Here is a 21,394-nt window from a genome sequence, read left to right on the forward strand (position 1 = left end):
TTAGCAATGGCATGCCCAACTTTGTTGTATGTAAGTATGAAGTTATGAACCTAATAGTTCGTGTCCTTCACGACGACGCGTAGATTTGTCAAATCTAACCTTTTTAAACCAATGTTTATGATTTTATTTTATCGAGCGAAAGCAACAATCAGTTTTCGAATTGCTCTGAAACCATAATTCTGAGGTTGGTATTTTTAAATTTTATATTAAAACAAAATCTCTTATTTTCCATGTAAATATGTAAATATAAATATATATATATATATATATATTTACATTAATTATGAATATATATATTCATAATTAATTTCAGGTTCATTGCGAAGTAAATCGATTTGAGAAATGTAGCATTACGTGAATTTAATTCCTACGCATTGTCATAGAGTAAAACCCGGTATATGACTTTTGGCTTTGTCATCGACGAATCACTTTATTTTATAAAATACGTGAATTATTCATCATTCTTTCCAACATAAAACCAGTTTAAAAAAACCTTTGTAAGTAGTAACGTACCTATCTAGTTACAAGTTAAAACATTGCGTTATAGATTATACAAATATACATCGCTATGATTCTTAAATAACATCTATAAAGAGTAAAGTATCAATAATATGTAAGGAAACAGATATCTAGGTACAGTTCAATACATATTATTTTACCATGCTAAACCAGTTTTGAATAACCAATGAAGTTGATCTATCGCACGTAGTTTGCCCACGCGCAGGCGCCGTGAAAAATGAAGATCGAGCAACTACCGGCATTCGATAATTAAATAGTCTGTCACGGTCAGTAGGGCCCCGAATTGGCGTCATCGACGTGGCCTCAAACCGAAGGGCACGATCACGAGCACGGCACTAAAGGGAAGGGCTGGTCCCTTCGCGTGGTGTAACAGAGCTATTGTTATAAGTTATACACTGCTCTTTTTTTTCAAGTTTGGGAATTTTATGTTGTTTCTACTCAAAATCAAGAGCTCTTTCTATCTTAATAGAAGACAATATTTTTTCCCTTCCATTACCACCATACAAAGTCTATGAAAAATGGCAACGGATTCTTGGGACACTTTTATCTACGAATAGGATCGACAGAGTTCGAGGTTCTCAGTAGATATAGCATAACAATTCAAATTGAAAAAAAAAAAGTGTAAGTAGTGTACAATTTTAAATAAATTGGTCTAATTAACAACTATTGTCCTTTATAAAAATATAATTTTAGTTTGCTTTTAAATTCTATTGTGATCTGCAGGTGTTTCAACATTATATTGCGGGAAAATAAGTTTTATTTCTTAAAGGTTTAAGGTCTATTTCAGATTATTTACACTAACAGGTGTATCAATATTAGATTATGTGAAAATTTGAGGGCGCGAGTTGTAGAGGTCGTGTCATTCGCATACATTTGTAAATAGCGTGAACTGTTGCTATGTAGATACTGTAAAAATCAATAAGCATTATTGTAAAGTGTGTTTGGCAAAAATCGTATTTTAAGTTGTTAAATAGTCCGAAACAAATCATATCTTGTAAATTTTTTAAATATTTTAATTTGTTGACGCAGCGTGATGCAGATGTTTTTGCTTGATTATGTTGACGAAGGCTGCCTTTTGGATTTTTCCTGTCTTAGTAATTCAGCCTGAACTGAACTGAACTGAACTGGCTATAGTCCCCACGCTGGCCCAATGCGGGTTGGGGACTTCACATACACCTTTGAAATTCTTCGCGGACGCAGGTTTTCTCACGATGTTTTCCTTCACCGAATAGCTAGTGGTGAATTCAAATGATATTCCGTACATAAGTTCCCAAAAACTTGTTGGTACGTACGAGCCAGGATTTGAATCCGTGACCTCCGGATTGAAAGTCGGACGTCATATCCACATATATTAGTGATGTCATAATTGTGGAATAAAGACGTTTTTAGATTTTAAAGATGGCGGGAAATACCAAAAAGAAGAGCGAGAACAACTTTAAAATCTAGTTTAATTATCTACCTACAACTGAAAGTGAAACCACGGCTATAAAATGTCTAAGATGGATGGTTCCACCGTAAAAATAAGCATATTTATAATTCCTGTCAGGCTGTTATTTACTGTCAGTCGTAAATTTTACTTCTTTGTTCTTTTGACTAAAAAAATATTTGATAAATCTAATGAGAAATCCACTCGACAAAATATATTTCTAACAGTACAGAACATTCTAAACGCTACGAAATGAAACGAGAAATTGGAGTAAGTCTTCATCATTTCGGTGAAGCCCTAGATTAGATCTTGTGCCGCAGTTTAGAATTCTTTCCCGATTTTCTATTACTCCAACGGACATTTAAATATTATTGTTTGAAAATGAATATAATTTAACAATTATTTTATTCCCCAGTTGTCGATGGAGCTCGAAACGGAATGGCTATCGAAGCAGTCGGTGTCGGGCGAGGCGGGTGCGCTGGCGGCGCTGATGCGCCAAGTGATGCAGGACATCAATAGCAAACGGATGTGCACGCTCACTGGTAAGTAATAAACAACTAAGTACCTTTCTACTGGTTTTGAGTAGTAAAATATGTATTACTTTTATAATATAATATAATATAAATATGTATTACTTTTATATAATGCTCAAAATAAGTTTGCATTTAAAAAATCCTTATGGGCTTTCTTTGCTAGCAGAATGAAAATATTATAATGTATGGGTAAGCTCTATATGTTTTGTCGTTATTTATGTATATATTATAAGAAATATAAGTATGTATATTTATGTATGTATGTATTATGTATGTATGGTATGTTATTGTATTATATTTGGTTGTTGTTAAAGTAGCACCGCCCACAATCTCTCTGCTTTGCCTAAAGGTTGACTGGTAGAGAATGCCTCATGGCATTAAGTCCGCCTTTTGTACTATAAGGTTTTCTTTTGTGCAATAAAGATTAAATAAATAATTATTGTGGTGTTAGTGGGCCTTTTAAGTGCCACGTCGACCAGGTATTGATTTATTGTAGCGGTCCTTTAAAGTTCATTACTAATGCCTGTTGAATCTAGGACATTCCATATCCTTTGGGCCGTAATGCTCTGTACCTCATAAGGTTGCAATACTTGCCGCCCTAAGTAGGTACTTCTTTTTGACATAAGTGGTCCGCAGGAACAGAGAATGTTTTTTGATTACTTATGTTCTCACTTACTAACATTTATAACAGTTCGAATGCTCCAATACGTACATTTGAGTACAAACACAGGATGATTGGGTAGTAATCTGAGCAATAGAACTGTCGTTTTAGTATCCGAAAATACAAAATCAAGGTTGTGTGGAGCTAAATAAACGAACATGGTAATACCTATCAAAAAAGAAATCGCACCTATGATAAGCCATTTTCCAGTGTTTCCTTATGAAAATTATAAAACCGGGCAACTGTCCGTTTAGCCAATTGGCTGGCTAGGTGTATATGAAATTCTTATATATAGATATGTGTGTAATTTTGGGCCTTAGATTCAACTTAATTAAAATTCAGCAGAAACACCTTTTTTTAATCCTTCAAGGACACGCAAGCAACCTTTACAGAGAGTCAAAAATTCGGGGGACCGAAAATATTAGCGTGGGACCCTGCGTCTGGCCTCGACCTAGTTACGCATCGAATTTTCGCCCCTTCCGGGTCTAAATGTCTTCGTTCTGCGGTCATATAGGATGCTTGCACATTAAGTATTACATTTTGTCGTATTTGCTTTAAAAAAAATGCATGTAATATTTTTTACAAATAGTTATAATTGTTACAAACAACCCGGACACATCAATTAAAAAATAAATATAGAATACAATAACTATTCATTGTTATAGGATCATAAGCTATCAATTATAGTATAACTAAAATAGATTTCATGAATAATCAATTTCCGGCTACACTTTTTTAACTTGTTTCGATGAGCTTCTTTTTTATTTTACAAAACTGCTTCATAATCCAAATTTCTTTCTCAGTTATTTCAACAGGTTACCGTCTGATCTAAAATCAGCTACTCCTTGGCAACTCAAATAAGATGAACAGATAATTCAACTTGGCAATTTCTTTTCATAATTTTAGGAACTACACGCCTACGCTGCCATCAGAACTTATTATGCGAAATATGAATATTGACTATTTTGACAACTGTTAAAGATGTTGAATCCGACCGATTTAAAATTCTAAATAGAAACTACACCCACGGATGATAAGCTTTACTGCTAATTGGTACCCAATCCGGTCCAGATAAAAACTATAATGGCGTAACTCTAGCTATTTGTTCAGTCAAGAATTCACGGTTGACTCTCACAATGCTTGTTACCAAGCGGACCTAAGCCAGTATAAGTATAAAACAATTACACTAAAATAAGTCCTATTTGTATGATGTTAATGGTTGGTTGAACAGCATATGTAGCGTGGTAGTTGTGTGCAACAATAGGCGTATGAAACGGTAATTGTAAGTTGTAATGTTAATTGACTATGAAAGCAAAAACAGCAAATACTCTTCGCCACTACACAAAAGTGCGTATCTTTCCGTTTTATGTACAGTACTGTTTGCTACTTAATATTTACGGGGGAATTAACTTCTTTTTTATTTTTTATTTAAAAAAAAAAAAGAAAATAAACAGTGGTACTTTTCACCACTTTTTTATTGTTTTTCTGTCCCGCTATATTCTATCATGTCTCGAGATAACAGTGGTACAGTTTGTTCAAAGAAATGTTTCTACCACGTTCTACTAACATGCTTATAAGGTCCTTTATGGAAATGGCTTATTATAACTAAGTACCAGAAAAATGCATTTTTGATAAATTTAATTTCCATAAAGTAAACATATTAAGTGTTTCATTTTTATTTTATTTATAAGGCACTCAAAACAGACAACATTCAGAACACGATAAAAATTAAATGTAAGTGGTAGGTTTTATTTCAAAATGTGGTCTAGGGAAAAGTAATAATGGCAACGAGAAACGCTAAAAAGTTTATTTACCATTAAATTAAATTTAGTCTTAGGCTATCATAATTTCAAAGACAAGAAGCGACGTAGCACAAGGCGTTACGTTTGTCCTATAAGGTGAATAGGGTAAAAGGAGGTAATTTTAAAAATGACAGATTTGAACTAATTTCGAAGCATTATTTGCTAGAGCACCAGTAAGGGATATGCCTTGCCCGGATAGCGTAGCAGTAGCCTTAGTGTTGCCAAAATGCTGTTGGTTTAGTAGATATTAGTGATTTTCAATTTTACGCCATTTTCAAAGTTACCCCAACGCACGCAAATTCGTCACTTCGCAACGGCGGCACCGGCAGTGTGATTACAGCCTTCGTCTGTCAGTTAAACTGTCACACTAAAACAATATAGTCTATAAATTTTAATTAAATTAGAACCACAAAAACAACTGACATACTCAATTACTAATTTAAATGTGTAATATAACCCATTTAGATCAAAACTACGATAACAACAATCAGCTCATTGCTTTAACCTCGAAATTTACATACGAAACTACCATTAGCTGGCCTGCTGACTTCATTAAATAATGCAAACAGGAAAAATCACTTTGTTCTATAAATACGAGTAAATAGCATACCAGAATGATAGTTTTGGCCTATTTGTATAAATTTTAAGCTGATTTTGCATAATCATATTAATTTGCGAATAACTAACTACATGGCTTTTTACTTTAAATGATTTTCTTAAAAGCATTGTATGTCGCCACAAATATTTACATTCATCTTTATTTTCAAGGCATTGAAGTATTTGTTCAGATACCTTGGCCGCTCCAATGTATCTGACCACTGTACTTCATATATCTACAATAGATTTCAAATTTGTTAAACAAGTTTGGTGGAAATAAGTTATTAAATCAAGATGACTTAAATAAAATAATTAAGTTAACAGTTTTTCTACAGAACATTCTTAAATTTATAATTAAAATATTAAAGTTATTGAATTTATAATGTAAATAATAAATGTCTTATTCTAGGTAAGTATTATTTATTCACCGTGATTATTCAATTTTGATCGTGATAATACGAATTAATTTGTGATTTTCTTAATCATCAACGAACAGCGTGCAATTAAAATTAATAAACGCTATTATCTTGTAATTTATTGCCAATTATGTGCCTGGAAATAAATGAACTTAGGGCAAAACGGTAATTGAGATCGCTACCCGACTGGTAATCACGTGTTTATGTTCAACTTATGCCACCGAAATCTGAATTTTCTCGAGGTATCCATTGTATGCTGGCTACGGTGACTGCTTACCACCAAGCGGAGCGTATGCCTGTTTGCCACCGAAGTTAGTAAAAAAGAAATGCTGCAAACAAAAATCGTTATATGAAAGATTTAAATTACTTTAAGTAAATAGAATCAGACCAAGATAAATTGGCAGCGATTTTAATAACTCAGACGGTGCAAGTGTCAAGTAAACAAGTGAAAATAATATATTCACGTATCATATTTGTGTATGAATGATAATTTTTTTGACAGAACTTTTACGTACGAGTAGTCAAACAAAGCAAAATTGTCTACTTATAAATATCCAACACAACCTCTTATTTCAACACTAACAATATTTTCATTACAATAGCGTCTGCTTAAAAAAAAACCGGCCAAGTGCGAGTCGGACTCGCGCACCGAGGGTTCCGTACAAACCTGTAGGTATATAAGTAAAAGTTCACCCATCACGACAATTGAGTCATATCAATTATTAAAAATATTTTTATAATATGATGTAACTAAAAATTTACGGTTTTTGCAATTTTTCCTTTATCTGTGACGAAGACGTTGCTTCGTACCAAATTTCAAGATTCTGAGATCACGGGAAGTAACCTGTAGGTCAAAACCTATTCCCTTGCTAGCGTCGAAAATTTGCGGCATAAACGGCTGTATTTTTTTATTGCGTTGATTTAGAAGTTTGATTTTTTCACAGCTCCAAGGGACAGTAGACATGAGCATTTGATATTCCAGCTTGATACCTCCACGCGTTTCTGAGGAAAAGCGTCTTTACAGACAGACAGACGGACGGACGGACAACAAAGTGATCCTATAAGGGTTCCGTTTTTTTCCTTTTGAGCTACGGAACCCTAAAAATGTATAAACCCTTACCTTAACAGCTTGTTCGCTTCAATGGAATTGGATTCTAAGTTTTAAATAGTTTCGCCCTAATCATATACTTGATGCACTCTATTAAGGCTCACATGAAACTGTTGAAATTGTGGAACATACCAGAAAAGTCGTATACTATGTTTTACTTTTCATCATGACTATACTTTTCCAGCCTACCTTTCCGACTTGAAAAAGCCTATAATAAACAAATATATTTACTATTTTTTACACTGATAAGATAATATTTATTTTATTCTCTCTAAGATAATATTCAGTCTAGAGCAGTACTTAACCTTTTCAGTTCTGCCACCCCTATGACTAACTAGAGAACCCGTTTTTACCCCTCCTCTCAATATTTATCAATATTCTTATTTACAGGTCTAACTTTTGTTATATTGAATTGAACTTATTACCCCCGTAAAATACCACTTTTACCCCTACTGGGATAATTACCCCCAGGTTAGGAACCGCTGGTCTAGAGGTGCAGGGTAGAGCAAACGGAACAAGACCGCGTAAAAGGCCACCTTATGCGATGGACTGACCAAGTCAAATCTGCCACGGAGGGACCCCTGAACGCATTCGCCAGAATGACCACCAACCGCGAAACATGGCGAGAAATCATACGGCAAGCAACATCTGCGCCTGATGTCAGCAGTTGACCGCGACACTCTGCAAAGAGTACAACAACAAAGAAGAAGAGAAGATAATATTAATAATCTATATTTGTCACAAAGAAAATGGGGCTGTATTAATATCAGCATATGTTACTTATGTTACACTCGAGTTCATAAACAAGTGATAAGCGATGATAATAGGCCAGACAGGCTAAATTACGTACCTACGAGATAACTGACAATGAGTTGTGCCTAGCAACCGACGTAATTGACACTGATACACATACTTACCTATTAATTATTGAATAATAATTATAGCCTTATGATATTTCCTTGAAACTTTTGTACTTAAATATACAAAATTTTGTACTGTAGTTGTGCTCTCTCGGAAAGGTCTCCACGGAAGACCAGCGTCGAGATCCTTAGGTGTTAGGTATCCTTTTATTTATTAAGAAAAGGTAATAAGCATTTGACCACAATCTCACCTGATGGTAAGTGCCGATGCAGTCTAGGATGGAACATGCTTACCTAAAAGATGTCTATTCACTCTTTATTTAAAAAGATCCAAATTATAGTGGACTGGGAATAGATTTGCAGGAAGTGAATTCCACTCCTTAGCCGTTCTTCTTCTATCTTGACATTAAGCTGAGTGGAGACCTTTTCAGTGACGCTTAATAATAAATTGGTTCTGTCTCATGTATTACTTAAACTTAAGCGTTTTCTGAATAAATTTCTTCTATTCTATTCTATTATTCATATGTATATCAATTCCTTCTACAGTGAATCCCTTCTCAAGAGAAAAGCTAAAAAGTTCATGTTATCGTGTTTTCGTCTAATTAAGTGTATCGACTTAGAGATCTTAATTTAGAGGTTTTACTTTTATTGGTCGAAGATTTTATTAGTCTTAGAGGTGTTGAATTACGGTAAAACGAGTGAAAATGTCGTAATTAGATAATTAATTATAGGTACAACCGCATAAACTACAATCTTATCGTATTATTCGAGTTGCGGTGGTTTGTTAGTACTAATCTTCGAAAATCGAGATATACATGGTGTAAAAAAAGTTTGTGGCGAACCTTTTAAGTGCTTATTTGGTATCGTGTTTTGATTAGGAAAAGGGAGAAGATTTTTTATCTATGGGGCACTGGGGCAAGTCGTCCAAGTCGGCCAGTCCTCCATACAAAGGCCAAATTATTTTTGCGTTGAAAATGTTTTTCTTGTTTTTCCTCATGAGAACACGATACTGAATATGCTCTTGAACGAATCCCCACTATTTTTGTTAGAGGTGATTATAAAATAAGTCTATTTTTGATATAACCGAACCACTAACGTGACATCGAGAAATGTAACAATTATTGTTGATAAAAACTCAATTAGTAATCTAGTCAACTGGCAGTTCGTAAATTACCAGTTTTGCTTGTGTATACGGACGAAATAATACCTACTTACATATTGAATGTCTAGAGACTGTCGTGTGTCGACTTCTCATTGATAACGAGAATGCGGAGAGTCGAGCTGCCGCCGAACTATGTGTATATATGTAGTCCTCCTCATCGTTTACGATGACGGAAACCCTAAATAAACATTATGGACGTTGTCTAGCATGAGCCCTAACGTGGCTACCACCAGTTCGCGAGTGACATAAACGCTATCGAGAAGGTACATTACTTTCTATGCATCTCGCTCGTACTCGCATATATGTGCGAAAAAGTAAATTACGTTCTCGATACCGTATACCTATGTCAATTTTGACACTGTAAGTGACTCATGGTACGGGTACTAGTTGTAACGTGTTCATCGAGATACGTAACAACTATACTCGTATCTTACTGTCCCAGAGGCTATTAAGGCTTTATTCCAAAACATAACTTTAACTTTTGTTAAATAAGTCTAGGTTATAAATTCAAAAATAAAACTAAAAATTAAAGTAATTATACGGTTAAAACTCACGTGTTTTTAGTCACTCGCGCGACATGTTACCGTAGTGTTAGTATGTCTCACGACAATTTAAATTCTAAAACTAATGATTCTGGGACTCGGGAAGTAAGCGTTAGTAACAGTAATCTAGTAATCTCGCAGTTCGTACATTAACCGGCTTGTTTGTTTATTTCGCCTTAGGATGGCAAAATACATACTTACCTATTGAATGTGGACTTTGTGTGTCAACTTGATTAACTTCTCTTCGATAGCCGGAGTCGAGAATCTAGTTCTCCACCGAACTACTGTAACGTGACATCGAGATGCGTGACAAATAGTCTTGAAAAACATGAGTTACTGGTTGAACGTAATAGACCGTTAGAAAAATGTATGTAACTTTTGAGAAAATGTAATGGCTCAGTCAATACTATTTCCCCTTAGTTATCCAAGATGGCAATATATTATTTGTAATGCTCTATCGGCAAACCCTAATCCAAAAGGAGACATGTGTCCGGATATTCGGAATGACAGGATACATTGTTATATTTCGATTGACTAGAAAGTAGAAGCTTCAAGCTAGAAGCTTTATTGGTCAGAAGCTTCAGGCCTCCTGAAGTTTCGATTTACCCATGCTCTTCAGTCTGCATGCATGCTCTGCTGTAATGACACCCCTTAATGGAAGCTCTATATACATAAGCACATAATCCACGTGTTCAGTACCCTTACCATGAGTTTACCGCGGCGGCCGGCCGTAATCGCTAGCGACTACGTCAATAGGGAGTATTACTGCAATGTTCTGCTGCCAGAGTGCAGTACTAGCACCTTTCGTAAACCATAGAGTAACTTATACATACTGTGTCTTACATTGTGTTTTGACAAGTTATTTATAGATAATAAAATATGACATTGATGCATCAAGGCCGTTTGTTTTACAAAATTTAGTTATCTGCCTCTTCATCAGTCGAATATGCAAGAGTGATAGAGAGGTTAGATAACTAATTTCGATTTTCTTGTTTCGCGGTATAGAGCCTCAGATATTGATGGATTGTGGTAGTGGCGCCCCCTACGCAGAGTTTCGCGTAATATTCCCTATTCAAAAGCTGTGCAACAATGTGTGGTGCAAATTATACAGAGATGCCGATTGAAACCGTTTTCATACTGTAGGTAGATGTAGAAAGGCGTCGTGTAGAAGGCCAGTTGTCGCAAAATTAAATGTACGAACATTTTCTATGAAAACAGCATCATGGCGGCGCGCCTTCATCTTACGCCATCTCTGTATAATTTGTGCCTAATATGAGCGTGATGCATTGCGAGTTGCGAGTAATTTTACCTAGTCGCGACCGAATACGGTCGCGTTGAACTCATGGTAAGGGTACAAAATTCTTATCGTAATGGTAGAGATTAGACATGATATGCGATATAAATAGACCGCTCGGCAACATGTTTGGACAAGGGATATAATTGAATGTTTAACAAGGGTTTTGGCGGATCAACCTTGATTTGGGTTAAGTTGTTTTACTATGCGCGCTTAAACTGCTGTCAAAATACTCGTGAATGTGGGGTATCGTATACCAGTTGACTAAATAACTTACATAAAGTATACAGGGTATAAATCCAATACGGGCGATAAATTAAACCAGGTATAGAATGTATCCACGTAATCATTAATTAAGAAGTATTTTTGAGGTACAGTCAGCGTCAAATACTTCGTAGCAGTCAAAGTGGCCAAATAGTTCGGTACACCATATATTTAGTATGGTGTACCGAACTATTTGGCCACTTTGACTGCTACGAAGTATTTGACGCTGACTGTACACTTAATTGACAACATTTCAAAATTTTCAATATCCCTAAATCGAAAATCATTTTGAGAGGGGCTCCTGTAGATTACAAAAAAATAATTATTTTTATACTTTTTACGAATTTTTGTATTCAAAATCTCTAAAAATAGTTCAAACGGAAATTGACGTCACCCAGCTCCTTCAGTTCTGCCACTACAAGCAAAAAAATTACTTCCGATTGGGTTGACATTGTCATTGTCATTGAAAACGGGATGAAAACATAGGATGAAAACCATCGTTTGACTTGAGTTTTGACGTTTGTGACACTTGTTAATTTGTGATTTTATTTTTAACGTTTGAGGTTATGTCACTCGCACTGTTGTCTATGCTCAAACGTAAATTAATTCAACGTTTTTTCCAGTGTATGAAACAGATTCGTGACGTCACGATTCTCACAAATTACGTTTGTTACATACGCCCTTTTGTTTCAAGTAACAATATAAATAGATTTTATGACCAAAATATAGGACTTACGAAAAAAAAAAAATTGTGCGTTCTTTCGATGTAGACAATAAAAGCGGCCAAGTGCGAGTCGGACTCGCCCATGAAGGGTTCCTTTATGACGTATTAAAAAAAACTACTTACTAGATCTCGTTCAACATTTTACCACTTTGGACACACATTTTTTCACTTTGGAAGTGTCTCTCGCGCAAACTATTCACTTTAGAAAAAAATTATATTAGGAACCTAAATATCATTTTTGAAGACCTATCCATAGATACCCCACATGTATGGGTATGAGGAAAAAAAACTTTTTTTTTAAATTTCATGACGTATTAAAAAAAAACTACTTACTAGATCTCGTTCAAACCAATTTTCGGTGGAAGTTTACATGGCAATGTATATCATATATTTTTTTTAGATTTTTCATTCTGTTATTTTAGAAGTTACGGGGGGGGGGGACACACATTTTACCACTTTGGAAGTGTCTCTCGCGCAAACTATTCATTTTAGAAAAAAATGATATTAGAAACCTCAATATCATTTTTGAAGACCTATCCATAGATACCCCACACGTATGGGTTTGATGAAAAAAGATTTTTTGAGTTTCAGTTCTAAGTATGGGGAACCCCCAAAATTTATTGTTTTTTTTCTATTTTTGTGTGAAAATCTTAATGCGGTTCATAGAATACATCCACTTACTAAGTTTGAACAGTACAGCTCTTATAGTTTCGGAAAAAAGTGGCTGTGACAGAATCGGACAGACAGACGGACATGACGAATCTATAAGGGTTCCGTTTTTTGCCATTTGGCTACGGAACCCTAAAAAAAGTAGCACTTAAAAATATGAAATGTTGTCAATTATGATTCCGTAATTTTTTTTTTAAATTTACCGAGCTGCAATGAACTAATATTACGAGATATAACATGGAATGACATTACGAGATACGAGCTTTTTATATTTTTATAGTAACTGCCAACAAGCGTTAACAGTACAGCTCGTATCTCGGAACTTCGGTGTTGCTTTAAATTGCGGGCAGAATTATTTTGTGTGGTTAATATTTTATATTCTCAATATACTCCTACTTCTTAGGTCCTAACTAACCACCGGTCAAATATTCGGCTGTATCGAATGTACACACTGTTTAAATTGCCACACGCACATAATTTTGACAAGGGTGTGTTCTATCTATTGCCCGTACTATAGCCCCTCAAAATAAGTGCATTTAAGTATCTGATTATCCTAATATTTCAATAATCAATATTAAATCCGGAAAGTTCATATCCATTCGTCAAGATCATAGAGCGTTGTAAACAAGTAGCTTTCAAAAAAGAAATATAAAACGCACTTCCTTGCTGACTGTACTTCGTCTCATTTGCATGATTTAGATTTAATTATTTCATAATATGAAATTACAATATAAATTATATTAAACTAATCTATATGAATTTATATTAATTTCGTCAAAGAAAATTGATTATACACAATTTTAAAATGTCTAGAAATATAGGTCAAATAGATAATCAAATAATTTTTATTTAATATAACTTCATAGATGTTGTTATCATACATAATCGAGGTTGGTATCAGCGCATTCAGCCAGAAGGCATGCAACTCAGAAGATATAAAACATATTTACATAACCCAAACATATTTACAACATATTCCTCCTAATTCAACATATTTATACTCCTCGGGACCTTTCTGAGGACCCTAAACTCAATGTGTTTGTATTTTTCTAGCGAGGAGTTCCGTTTGTTAACTTCCAACTGCATCATCAGATCAGCTCCATGTTAGCATATTATTAAATATATATATATTTTTTTTTTATACTACGTCGGTGGCAAACAAGCATACGGCCTGCCTGATGGTAAGCAGTCTCCGTAGCCTATGTACACCTGCAACTCCAGAGGAGTTACATGGGCGTTGCCGACCCTAACCCCACCCCCCTCGTTGAGCTCTGGCAACCTTACTGACCGGCAGGAACACAACACTATGAGTAGGGTCAAGTGTTATTTGGCTGCGGTTTTCTGTAAGGTGGAGGTACTTCCCCAGTTGGGCTCTGCTCTAGATCTGGAATGACATCTGCTGTGCTGTGCCCTACCACACAAGGCGAGATGACATTCACATTGCCCATACCTCTCTTTTGGACGTAGTTTAAGGACATGTATACCCGGGTCCAAATATATATATAGCTTCAATAAGTGTGTAAAATAGTATTTTATACAATTGTGATATAATAGAGAGCTTGATTATTTTTCGACGAGTCATCTAAAATAATACTTATTTCTGTTGTAAAACCTAAATAATTAATTACAAATTGGTAAGTATCTCAATAGACAAAAGTGTAGTACAAAAGATATAAACGCGCGAACCAACCGTTTAGTCTTTTTTTGGAAGCGCGGCGGCATGTGATTGGTAAAAAAAAATATAGTTGACTACAGCGTATCGAAACGAATGTTATAATCGAGTTGGGGGTCCATACATGAAAAGTAAGCAATTATAGTTTGGTAAAAGTAATCTTAATTCAACAATTACATTCGACGAGTAGAAAAACTATAACAGAACGCTACGTAAAGATTGTGTTGTTTTAAACACGTTGTTTGCTCGACTAATTTCGAGAAACAGTGACAGTGATTGGCTTTGGTGCTGATGAAATTTAAACAGTTAAATACGACCATCCGACACTAATTTACTGAGATAATGCCGAAAATATGCTGAAAGTTGCGATGGCTTACATTTGCCTGCTGTTAGTCGTGGACATTTGTCAGACATTATGTTTCGCATGTATTTGCCAACCCTGAAGAATATATTTTTAAACAAAACTAATCTTTGAACTTAATATAGTTAAAATTTAAAAACAAAATGTATACTTCTTATTTGCCCACCTGTATAAGTCATTATAGGAAGTATACATTTTCAGGTAACAAAAAAGAAAAAAACAAACCAAATAAATGTTTACGGTTTCTGTAAAATGGAGTAACAATTTCCAAGCATCATTCTACTTTTGTGCGTAAACTTCTCTGATCCTGTTTTCCTTAATGAAGAGAAATTCTATACGTTAAATTCGGAGATTACGGAATAATTAACGATTCTTGTGTAATTTACAACAAAGTTGTCCTAACGAGGCCCGAGGATCTCGAAACCGCTCGAAGTGACAGATGAGAATTAAATTCTTTCTTTGTTTCGCAGAATCATTTTTCAAAATAATTCAATTAGGTAAGTAGGAACAATACGAGATTTGTCCCAAACATCACAATAATTAATTTTAATAACAAATAATTTTAAAAGCAGACATTAAAGTCGATGTAATTGACAGTTATGAATATACCCTTATATTTACGAAGCTAAGACCTACACTTTAACTGATGGCCTTAGGGCCTGTTTCACAATGTCCATGTAGAGTATTGGATGGCTAATTAACAAATAAATTAACTGCCAGATGAAAATTCCTGCAAAACTTAGCACTTACCAGTTAAGCTTATTTGTAGATTGTGAAACGCCAACGATGATTTTAGTCGTAAGATAAGTGGCAAGTAGCTTATTCAGGATTTTACTTGGGCATTGGGAAACAGGCCCTTATTGTCATATATGTAAGAGTTCATAACTGTCAAAATTGACTTCTTAGTTACGATAGACTGTAATTATACTAAAACGGGTCACTGACCTATTGGTGATTTGTGTGATGAACACGGATATTTGTTTCTGAGTCATGGGTGTTTTCTATGTATTTAAGTATTTATAATTATATATTATATATATCGTTGTCTAGGTACAGTCAAGTGTAAAAATATGGGTGTACACATCTTACCCAAAAATATGTCTCATAGCATTTTATTTCAGTGTAATAAGAGCGAGCGATATTTATAAGACGATTCTTTCCATACATATTTTTGCACTTGACTGTACCTACAACACAAGCCTTATTGAGCACTGTGGGACTTAGTCAATTTGTGTAATAATGTTCTATAATACATTTTTTTATATTAGTGTTAATGAATGTATAACTGACAGATAATAGTAGAGAAATATACTTATATATAGACCTGTCTACGGTAAAAAAAAGTTTAAACCTTGTAGTAGGTATATTATATTACATTACACATACGGCAATAAAATAAAGAATGTCTCACATTACAGTTTTTGACGTAACAGCTGATAAATATTATACGAGGCTTTCTGTAGTTATTTATAAAGTTAGTTTATTTATAATCATTTTCAACTTAAAAAATATAAATAAATATTATAGGGACATTTTTCCACAAATTGAATAAGTCCCACAGTAAGCCAAGAAGGCTTGTGTTGTGGTACTCAGACAACGATATATATAATATACAAATACTTAAACACATATAAAACATCCATGACTCAGGAATAAATATCTGTGCTCATCACACAAATAAATTCTCTTACCGGGATTCGAAATCAGGACCATCGGCTTCATTAGTAAGGTCACTACCTAGACAAGACCTGTCGTCAATATTTTTCTTTAATTTTTTTACCCGTACCCCTAGTGTAAATAAATTCGATTTCGAAACGTGACGTACGCGTTTGCGTTTAGTCTCATTTTGTATTGGATTTAGAAAGAGGGCGCCTAGCGGGACGTTTTGGAAGCTCAAAATCCTATACAAAATGAGACTTAACGCAAACTCGTTCGTCACGTTATGATGTCGATCAAATTTACACTAGGGGTACCGGTCGGGATACGGACAATTGTTACGAGTATGGACTAACAAGGCAGTGCCTGAAATACCACTGAAAACGAATGAAGAGTATTTTTGTGATGCAATAACGTGTATTTTGTTACAGTGGGCACAACAACGACACACCTCACCGTGGTGAGGGTGAATAGCGACCCGTCGCCCGTGAAGGACCATCAGGTGCCCGTGTTCCTGTACAGCAGGCAGAGCTTCGTGGCGGACCAGTGGGACCTTACCACCAATCAGGTAAGTCTTATTTATATGTGACATTCCACGGGTTAAGGTACCTTATGGCGGTTGACGCTTAGGCTGTTATTAACGACGCTCCAATACTAATGCGGTGCTACGGGGCGTAAGCACCAACCGCCATAAGGTACCTTTACCCCTGGAACGACATATATTGTGTGACCCTTATTTGTGTAATTACAGTGGAGGCTGGGACCTTGGGAAACGGAGACTAAAGCTGTTATAAAGGAACTTGAGCGCCATTTATATATTACGAAAGACGATTTTTGCCAGCTTTTGACTCCACCCACACCTATCTAAGAAAAAATAAGAATAGGCCGGCCCCCTCCACCCTATATTACGGAAAAGGAATTATACAAGTTTCGTTTGCCTTAGTGTTTATTTTCAAGAAAATCATTTTGGAACGTTTGTTTGTGCCTACAAAGGTAGTCCGTCTAAGCTAAGTCTGTGCCGTGTTTGATAGCATAGTGTGAAAGTATTATTTTAAACGTCATAATTTCATAGAAATTCCAAAATTTTCGCAACTTTGTAATCTTACGTAAGAACTATGAAAACCCCCTCCCGGCCCCTCTAAGAAAAAATAAGACATGTTGTCCTTTCTCCCCCCCCCCCCCCCCCTAAATAATCTTACGTAATAAATGAATGGTGCCTTAGAGATAGGAGCTGTGATCCATGCTCCGGGTCACATCTGGTGCAAGGGGTTTAGTTGGCTACACAGCGTGGAAACGCTGCTAGTGTAACGGGAACTTTTGGGCTGGATGCGATTCGGGCGGTTATTTTTGAATGGCTTGTACAGGCCGGGAAAATAAGAAGTATACATTTTGTTTTTAAATTTCAACTACATTAAGTTCAAAGATTAATAAGTACTGTTTTAAAAATATATTATTAAGGCTTGGCAAATACATGCGGAACCATTATGTTCCGCTGAAATATGTCCACCTTTAACAGTAGGCAAATGTAAGCCCTTATCATTGCAATTTTCAGCATATTTTCGCACATTTTCGCTGATATCTTAGTAAATTTGTGACGGATAGTCGGTTTTAACTGTTTAGATTTCATCAGCTTGTTAGCATAGACACGTTATTTTATATAGCCCCACAGAATTAAGTCAGGAGCTGCAAAATTTGGGGAAATTGGTGCCAGTCACAGTCACTTTTTGTCGAAATTAATCGAGCAAACGACGTGTTTTAAACAACACAACCATTTGCGAAAAAAATGCTTGCTGCTAGAGGTAGACATTTGGCAGAAATTATTTTCCGTATACAATTGCCAACCTTGAATAATATATTTATGAAAAAATATTTAGTACATTTAGCACGTATTATAATTAGAATTTAAAAATAAAGTGTAATACTCTTATTTGCCCAACCTGTATTAGAATAACTATTATTAAGGGAAAATGACGAAAAAAAGAAGAAAATCGTCTTCGAAAAAAAGCAAAAAGATAACTAATGATACGAGGATCCTTATCATACATACATAGACATGAGGTTAATTAAATAAATATATTGCTACCAGGCGGCTTTACAGTTACACACATCTAATATCTACCTACGCCTGTCTATTTATGATAATACTATAATCAATTATAATGGCGTATGTATTCTAATCAAAGCAAATTTACCGTTACACGGAGACCGTTAACAGTTAACTTTTTATCCTCTTTGTTTAATTTATAAACCAATGATTGTCATTTTTTCGTTTCGCGGGAGAATTATAACGATGCGCCTTCCTATTGTATCCAAAATGCTAAAAAAAAAGAGTTAACGAGTTTGTTTGTCTATAGCGTTGCTATGTTTGCAACATAATATGTGACGATCCACGGTAAAAGGTACCTTATGGCGGTTGGCGCTTACGCTGTTATTTACGACGCTCCAATACTAATGCCATGCTATGCAACGTAAGCGCCAACCGCCATAAGATACCTTTTACCGTGGATCGTCACATATGTATTTCATAATTTTCGAGACTTTAGTACACCAAAAAAAAATTAGTCAAACTTTAGTAATAAATAAATAAATATTAGTCAGTATCCTAAATCCGGTTTTGTTATACCTATAATCGACCTGTTGGCCGGTGTAACACATAGTTCGTTAGTCCCAGTTTTGTGTAAGTTAACACAATATTTTGTTACTGTTATATAAATTAATTTATTTCAGTGTTGACTGTAGCTTCTACTCTCGCCTATTCGCCTTTTTTTACTACACTCGTAGGTACTTGTACCCCCATTTTACCTTTTGAGAATATGAACTATGAGACTTTTTCTATGTATTAGATACCAGCGGTCGGATAGTTTTCGCGCTTGCGTGATAATGACAGAGAGACATTATATGTCTGTCAAAAAGTGAGGCTGGCTTCTGTATCACCTGCTGCATAAAGTATTCGTGTGCCAAATTTCATCTAAATTCGTTCGGGCGTATTAGCGTGATTGATCAACAAGCACCCAAACATCTAAACAAAATAAGAAAATAACTCGTACATATTTATACATAATATAAGTAAAATATGTAATCGTCCAATGATCCAATCCAACTATGTTTCGCCATAAAACTAATAATAAAAATGGGCGTCTCAAAATACATTTTATAATCCAATCGGCCTTCGCGATTTTTTTCTTGCTACGACTATTTAATGGTCCTCGTGCCAAGCTTCGGTTCATTGCACTGTGGCCGTTCCTGGAGCAAGGGAATATATATTTTATCATGTGTGTGGAATTTAAAAATATATTTAGCTTCACGATTGTTCGTAATTTGTCATGCGGAAGCTTTCTGACTATAAAAAAACGGGCTTCCACTGGTTTAAAAGTTTCGTAAGGCGGGTTTCTGGAAGTTTGCAAGCCAAACAAATGCTTCTCGTATGTTTTATTGGGGACAATCTTAAACAGATCGGCCTAACCTCATGCTAAATAATTAAAGAAATTAATAATTACATAGATAACATCCATAACTCTTACTCTGTATCAAAATTCGTGATAAACACACAAATAAATTCGTGATAAACACACAAATAAATGCCGTTACCGGATATTGGATCTGGTACCTCCTGCTTCCGCAGCTGTTGCTCCTGCGTTTTAGAATAAGCTTCGAACTGTCAAACCGAACGTTTGAAAATTGTATTTTATGCAACCGTTGTTTAAGAGAGGTCAAAAAAGGCGAGTGGCGTGAGTAACAATTTGAGGCGAGCCGAAAATTGTTAATAAAGACGCCACGAGTATTTTTGACTCAGTTAAACAACGTGGCGTACAATACTTTTTCTACGACCAAGCACTTACTTTGAAATAAAATTGAAAATTTAACAAATATTTTTCATTTCATCTATCGCGATTTTGAAGGCAGAAAATTTTTAGTGACTTCTTGGGATCACTGATATTTCTTCAGGCGTAGACACTAAGTTTTCGTCTTCATCCATTTTAACTTGAGAGACATACTGTTATTTAACACAAAAGTTAAGTTTTTATTCGATAACCACAATAACCTTCATCCAAGAAGTAACAAAGAATGTAGGATACGGGCGGGAAAATGAATGAATGAAATTAAAAAACTTGTCTATGGTTCACTTATTTGTCAGAGATGACATTTCAAATAAGGTTAGCAACAATGTATTTCATACAATATTCTTTAAGTGGTCATTACACGAAGTATCGAAAAGTGCCAAAAAGATATTGCGTGTATGCAAAAATTAAATATTTTTGGGTAATAGACTAAAGAGTTGTCTTGATGTGTGCACGACCCTTTAAATGACAAATAAAAATACGGGAGTAGAAAAAAGAACTTTCTGAATCTGCGTGTTATTTTACCGTGAAGAATGAAGTTGCTTTTGTATTGATTTAAATGCGCTGTTATTATTGTTGTTTCCTTGACGTTTCGATTGTGACCTCACGTTTTGAGTTTTGCAGGCAGATAAAAGTAACAAGCACGGAATAAAGTCCCGTTTTAGTTTATATAATTTGTGTAAGTAAATGAATTAGTTTTTAATAGGTATTATTTATATAAATTCAGAACATTTATCTCTGCTTTATCAATACCGCTCCGATTCTTACATTATTCTTGGGCTATGGCTAAACTTTAATACAAAATGCATAATATCGTTGTTTAAAAACGTATGGACGTCAAGGTAAACATCTTGATACCCCATTTTAACAACTTTTCAACCTCATCGCGTAAACAACGTTCCTTACAGTGTAATTTGTTATTCAACAACATAACAAACAAACATTACGTAAGAAAACGTTACTCGTGTTAGCTGTCAGGTATCTCAGCTTAAGGTAGGTCCGTGCTGTTTTTGTGTTGCCCGTGTCATAATAAACTGTGAAACGTTCGCTTTTTTGTGCATACGTAATGACTAATGTAAGGAGGTCTACACATGTACAGTATAACTGTATTGCACACTACAAACAATACAAATAGGAATTTATCCAAATTGTATTCGTTGATTTTGTTTTCTATTTTATTAAAAATAAGATAAGATCCCTAAATCAAATTCAAATAACCGTTGTATTTGGCGTTTGTTGACTATAATAAAGCCTTCGATAGTGTCACACATGGAGCCATCTTATCGGCA

General features: G+C 35.0%; 1 protein-coding gene across 1 annotated transcript in view; it reads left to right on the forward strand.

The window, feature by feature from the left end:
• The window catches only part of LOC133524466 (GATOR complex protein NPRL2-like), a 113,619-nt gene that overhangs the window by 6,623 nt on the left and 85,602 nt on the right, over nucleotides 1-21,394 (forward strand). Inside the window, exons 3-4 of the mRNA XM_061860503.1 lie at nucleotides 2,361-2,487; nucleotides 16,698-16,834. Coding sequence (XP_061716487.1) covers nucleotides 2,361-2,487; nucleotides 16,698-16,834 — 264 coding nt within the window. The remainder of the gene's footprint in view (nucleotides 1-2,360; nucleotides 2,488-16,697; nucleotides 16,835-21,394) is intronic.

This window comes from Cydia pomonella, chromosome 13 (assembly GCF_033807575.1).
Source record: "Cydia pomonella isolate Wapato2018A chromosome 13, ilCydPomo1, whole genome shotgun sequence".
Classification (NCBI taxonomy): domain Eukaryota; kingdom Metazoa; phylum Arthropoda; class Insecta; order Lepidoptera; family Tortricidae; genus Cydia; species Cydia pomonella.